The sequence below is a fragment of the Clupea harengus genome, unplaced genomic scaffold (genome assembly GCF_900700415.2).
Source record: "Clupea harengus unplaced genomic scaffold, Ch_v2.0.2, whole genome shotgun sequence".
Classification (NCBI taxonomy): domain Eukaryota; kingdom Metazoa; phylum Chordata; class Actinopteri; order Clupeiformes; family Clupeidae; genus Clupea; species Clupea harengus.
In genome coordinates this window covers 2,043-8,001 of record NW_024880845.1, presented here as the reverse complement: position 1 = coordinate 8,001, position 5,959 = coordinate 2,043, and the positions used below count along the sequence as shown (strand labels likewise).

At 43.0% G+C, this 5,959-nt stretch overlaps 1 protein-coding gene across 1 annotated transcript; it reads right to left on the bottom strand.

The window, feature by feature from the left end:
* Nucleotides 1–762: 762 nt before the first annotated feature.
* Nucleotides 763–4,640, bottom strand: LOC122132693 (GTPase IMAP family member 8-like; the record flags this gene model as incomplete). Its single annotated transcript, XM_042707305.1, has 6 exons — nt 4,335–4,640; nt 3,100–3,115; nt 2,934–2,987; nt 2,201–2,251; nt 1,524–1,640; nt 763–1,409 (listed from the first exon to the last, which is right to left on the bottom strand). Coding segments are annotated over exons 1-6 (1,179 nt in total), but the record flags the coding sequence as incomplete, so codon positions are not given.
* Nucleotides 4,641–5,959: the final 1,319 nt, after the last annotated feature.

The following is a 5,959-nucleotide window of genomic DNA, read 5'->3' as shown; positions in this document are numbered from 1 at the left end:
GTTTATTAATTTCTTATATCAGGGCAGAAGAACCATGTTGTGCAATCTTTATTCAAGTGAGTTTTGAGACCTTTTATTAGATAGATACATCCTTTATTCATCCCAAGGGAAATGTAGCACTACCTGTTGGTATTTACAGATACATGTTCAGACAGAAGCACCAGCCCCCCCCCCCCCTTCATCAATGTAGAAGCGCAGCACTACCTGTTAGTATTTACAGGAACATATTCTAGGGTTCTTCAGCATACACAAGTCTAAGAATCTAACAGCTCCATCCCCGTATCAGTGTATCCTGCAACAGGTGACACCTCCCCTTTCCCTGTCCTCCCCTGTCCTGTCCAAACGACTGAGTGTATGAGTCTCCAACAGTCCCTCTGTCTCTCTGTCCTCCCCTGTCCTCTCCGAACGACTGAGCTTTTGTACAGTCTCCAACAGTCCCTCCATCTCTCTGTCCTTCTCCTCCATCTCTCTGTCCTTGTCCTTCATCTCTCTGTCTTTCTCCTCCATCTCTCTGTTCTTTTCCTCCATCTGTCTGTTGAACTCTCCCTCCATCCTCTCCTTGGTGATGCTAATGTTTCTCTGTAGTTCAGGCAGGATGATCTTCATGAGGTTTCTCTCTGCTTCAGCCCTGGCCTCTCTCTCATAGCTCTCTCTCATCTCCTCCATCTCTCTCCTCTCTCTTTCTCTCTTGTCTCTCACTCTGATCAGCTTCCTTTCCATCTCCTCTCTCTGTGTAACCTCTCTCTTTAACTCTCTCTCCATTTCTCTCCTCTTCTCCTCATCCCTCTCTTCTTTCATCTTTCTCTCCAATTCTGTTGTTCTTTCATTCAATATTCTAATTTCTCCTTCATGCTGCTGAATCTCTCCCTCCATCATCTTCAGAGACACATGTTTATCAAGTTCCTCTCTTCTCTCTCTCTCCTCCATCAGTTTCCTCTCCACCTCTCGTTCTTTCTGTATTATTCTCTCTATCTCCCTGACCTGTTTCTCTGCCTCCTGGTAGGTCTCACTGCTGTAGAATCTCTCTCTGTTTCCAGACACCATCTCTTCTATCTTCTCTAGCAGGTGTGTGATCTTAGTGTCGTCAGGCCTGTCCTTAACGTTGATAAGTTGACACCTGTTCCCACATTTCTCTACCAGCTGCTGAAGCTCCTGGCTCCCTGTCTGGAGCAACTCCTCCACACTCCTCTCTCTCAGCCCCTCAGCATGGGTGAAGATGATCAGTGTGTGTCCCCAACAGCCCTCCCCAAACATATCCTCCATTTTCTCCAGCATCCTCCTCTCCTCTCCTTCAGACGGCTCCACTGGAATCACCAGGAGGAAGGCGTGAGGTCCTGGGGCAGACAGACGGACACAAAGCCCCACGTCCTGTCTCAGGTCCTTCTCGGAGAGTCCACTGCAGAACCAGTCTGGAGTTTCCACCACAGTCACCCGTCTCCCAGCCACCTCCCCCTGTCTCCTGTCACTGTGCTGGGTCTCTGTGGATGTGTGTGTGCTGGCCTGCCTCCCACACTCCTCTGTGCCCAGGATGGTGTTTCCTGCTGCCCTCTTCCCAGCTGTGGTCCCCCCCAGCAGCACCAGCCTCAGCTCAGACACAGCAGGAGACACTGGGGGCGCTGGACCAGGACTCTCTCCTCCCACTGCAACACACACAATCACAGTAAACTATCACACACAGCTAAGATATAACATAATCACAACAAGCAAACTACGGGTCTGTTCGAAAACTCTTAAAATGCTGTCTTACGACCTCTCTTCTCTTAAAGTAGGGAAGGAAGGATGTTCGAAAACCGTTATTTTGTCTCTTCCGGGTTTATTTTTTAAAATACATTCACCCATAAGATTTCTCACGTCAGACACCTGTCTTAACGAGAGATTTCGAACACAGCCAAGTCTATCATTTGTTAGTAAGCCAAATATTGACTCTTTCAGCCTTTGCAGCCAGGTGTCTGGTTGCCATGGCTACTACTAACAAATAACTAAGCAGCTTCCTAAACTAGTGTTAGCTATAGCTAGATAGGCCGACTGCAATGCTTCATTAAATATTCATTCTTAGTAGACATCCATGCAGCATCCATAAAGTACATCTCTCCAAATGTCCAGGGTGGTAGGATCACATTGCTTGAATGCTACACATGAGTTCTCCAACAGCTGTGAGAATGTTACACCCATGACCTGAGCAGAGACACTGATGACTTACTGCAGGGAGGGTCATCCTTACTTCTTCTTCTCCTGTGAGGAAGATCTGGATCTGGGAGCCCAACAGAAACTGGATCAGAGGCCCACACAAACAAACACACACACACACACACACACAGACATTTAACTACAGTGTTAAAGCTACTAGTTTCACATGATGGACAGCGGGTCTATGTCCAGAGTGTATCAGGTTTGCATTTCTCATACTCACCATCTACAGGACTCTCTCCTCCCACTGCCGACCGACACACACACACCGGACACACACACACACACACACACTCTCACACACACACACACACACACACAAATACACAAACACACACACACACACACACACATAACACACACACACAAATACACACACACACACACACACACACACACACGCGCAAATACACACTCACATACACACACACACACACACACACACACATACACACACTCACACACACACACACATAACACACAGAAAGAGTTTAGAAATCAGAAGTCTTTTTACCAGATGGTCCAGTTATCATATGCTGTAGAACAACACTAAATCAGGACATAAACAATATAATATCAGTGTGTGAAGCTAATTTATGAAATGTGATAAATTACTTCACTTTGCATAATATTTACAACTTAGTGTTGATGAAGACAATGATCTTGCCAGCTTTTATATCCCTTCAAATACAGAGGTGTTTTCAAAACATGAATTCCATCACAGACTCACAAACATGAAGACTCACTGTTTGGAGGATCCCACTCCATACTGTGTCTTCTCCTGTGAGGAGGATCTGGATCTAGGAGTCCAACACAAAGAGAAACTGGATCAGAAACCCATTCAGTTACTGTAGTAGCTACTGAAGTGTTTGACACTGTGAACAGCACTGAGTGAGACAGGATTAATGATACTGGGGAGGCTCTCCTCCTGATGCAACACAACACAGACAGATAGAGACTGAGATTTAAAGGGAAAACAGGAACTGTAGCTGAGATGTGTGAGTATGTCAGAGTGTTAATACTATGTGAGTGAAAATAGTAGTTCATTTAATGGGTAATTAGTTTAGAAAGAGAATCACTTTGATTGGTCATTTGGGCCTCAACACACGGTCTATGTTGCTAAACACTTAGGACATCTCTTCTGTCGCACTCACCAGTCAGATGTTTTCCTCCTCTCTCCTCCAGGTGTCTGTCTCTCACAACACAGACAGATAGACACTGGGATTTAACCCTCCTATTATGTTTGGGGTCAATTTGACCCCATTCAATGTTTAACGTCTCTAAATAAATGTTTGACATAATTTGTTTTGCTTCATATTTAATGACTTTTCCTAATTTAATGGGGACAACTGGGTAAACACAAAATTAACATGATGATATGTTTTCAATGTCCTGTACACATACTTTACGCATAGGTGTTGTTTGGGGTCAATTTGACCCCAGGCTGTTTTAATTGTATAAAATATATAAGAAATATAAACTTTTTTCATCACATTGTTACTTTTCTTGATAAAAGAAATGTTTTTTTATTCCAAATGTTATAGATAACAACAATATGTACTTAGAAATAATATGAAGCCATAACAACACCATAAGGATATCTCTTTCCAATTTTAGGTCAATCAGTGAGATTTTATGGGGATCTGCATATTTCTCCATAGTCGCGTAACATGTATTCTGGATGCATAAAGGGAGTGGGTGGGGATATTGTTTTAATTTTAAGGGCTATTTAGGTAGTCAACAAACAAACCTTAAGTACCTGACACATAAACTTGGATAAAAAAAAAATAATTATAATAATTTTTTGGAGGTTTAAATTGCTGGGGTCAAATTGACCCCAAGCATAATAGATGTGGGTAAAATTTGAACATAATAGGAGGGTTAAAGGGAAAACAGGAACTGGAGCTGAGATGTGTGAGTATGTCAGAGTGTTAATACCATGTGAGTGAAAGTAGCAGTTAATTTAATGCGTAATTCGTTTAGAAAGAGGATCACTTTGATTGGTCATTTGGGCCTCAACACACTATCTATGTTACTAAACACTTAGGATACACACCTCTTCTCTCACACTCACCAGTCAGCTGTTCTCTTTCTTTATCCTCCAGCTGTCTGTCTCTCTCCTCCAGCTGTCTGTCTTTCTCCTCCAGCTGTCTGTCTCTCTCCTCCAGCTGTCTGTCTCTCTCCTCCAGCTGTCTGTGTCTCTCCTCCAGCTCCCTGCCTTGTTCTTGTAGTTTGGTTATCAGGTCCTGTAGTTGGCTGTTCCTGTCCTGCAGTTCCTTTTCCAGTGACTCCAGTTGTCTTTTACTGGTCTCCACCTCACTGGTCATGTTCTCCAGTAGTCCCTCTCTCTCCTTGTCTTGTTTAGTCATGTTCTCTAGATCTGTCTCTCTCTCCTGGATGAGTTTATTCTTCTCCTCTAGTTGTTGTTTTGTCTTCTCCATCTCTTTATTCTTCTCCTCTAGTTGTTGTTTTATCTTTTCCATCTCTTTATTTTTCTCCTCTAGTTGTTGTTTTGTCTTCTCAATCTCCTTGTTCTTCTCCTCTAGTTGTTGTTTTGTCTTCTCCGTCTCTTTATTCTTCTCCTCTAGTTGTTGTTTTGTCTTTTCCTCTAGTTGTTGTTTTGTCTTCTCCACCTCACTGGCCTTGTTCTCCAGTTGATTGATTTTCTTCATTAACTCATCATCAGTTGCCTTCCGCCATGCACGCAAAACTGAGAAGAAACATGTAATATTTTTGGTGTTGTAGTGTTGACTATTTTATGAGTAGACAATTTCATTATCTAATACAAATACAGTCTACAGTTAATTTTCAATCACTCTACTGGTTTATATTCTTGCATTTGTGATACACTTATGTTTCACACAGACACTCAGGAAGTCTCAAAACACAGACACAGACACAGACACAGACACAGACACAGACACAGACACAGACACACACACACACACACACACACACACACACACACACACATGTTTTCTGACAGAGGCCAAGTAAAGAAAGTAGGCTTTGCTATATGATTATTAAACTAGCTGAATTCAATTAAAAGACTAAGGCTAGATAAAGAGAGGTGATTTGTGGTTTAATTACACTAAATGACAATGGCCTTATGAAATGGCCAAATCCAAGTCACACATTTAGAAAGCTACATAATTTGAAGTGAAAATGAAATGAATAGTGTCTCTTCTCTCCTCAACAGGACCTGCAGACACCCACCCTGTAAGGAGCTGCTGACCAGGAAGAGGTCAGTTCTGGTTTCATAACTCACTGAACACCATTATTCATACAGAGATAATCTGCATTGAAGCATCTGGCAGAACCCTGTATATGTTGTTGGCTGATCTGACTGTGGATTATTCAATTCAATTCAATTTCAATTCAATTTTATTTATATAGCGCCATAACAATACAATTGTCTCTAGGCGCTTTATTGCTCTGTTACCCACAGACTCAACCTGACCCAGTCACCACATATCAGATCTCAACCCAGTCACCACATAACAGATCTCAACCTGACCCAGTCACCACATAGCAGATCTCAACCCAGTCACCACATATCAGATCTCAACCTAACCCAGTCACCACATAGCAGATCTCAACCTGACCCAGTCACCACATAGCAGATCTCAACCTGACCCAGTCACCACACAGCAGATCTCAACCTGACCCAGTCACCACATAGCAGATCTCAACCTGACCCAGTCACCACATAGCAGATCTCAAACTGACCCAGTCACCACACAGCAGATCTCAACCTGACCCAGTCACCACA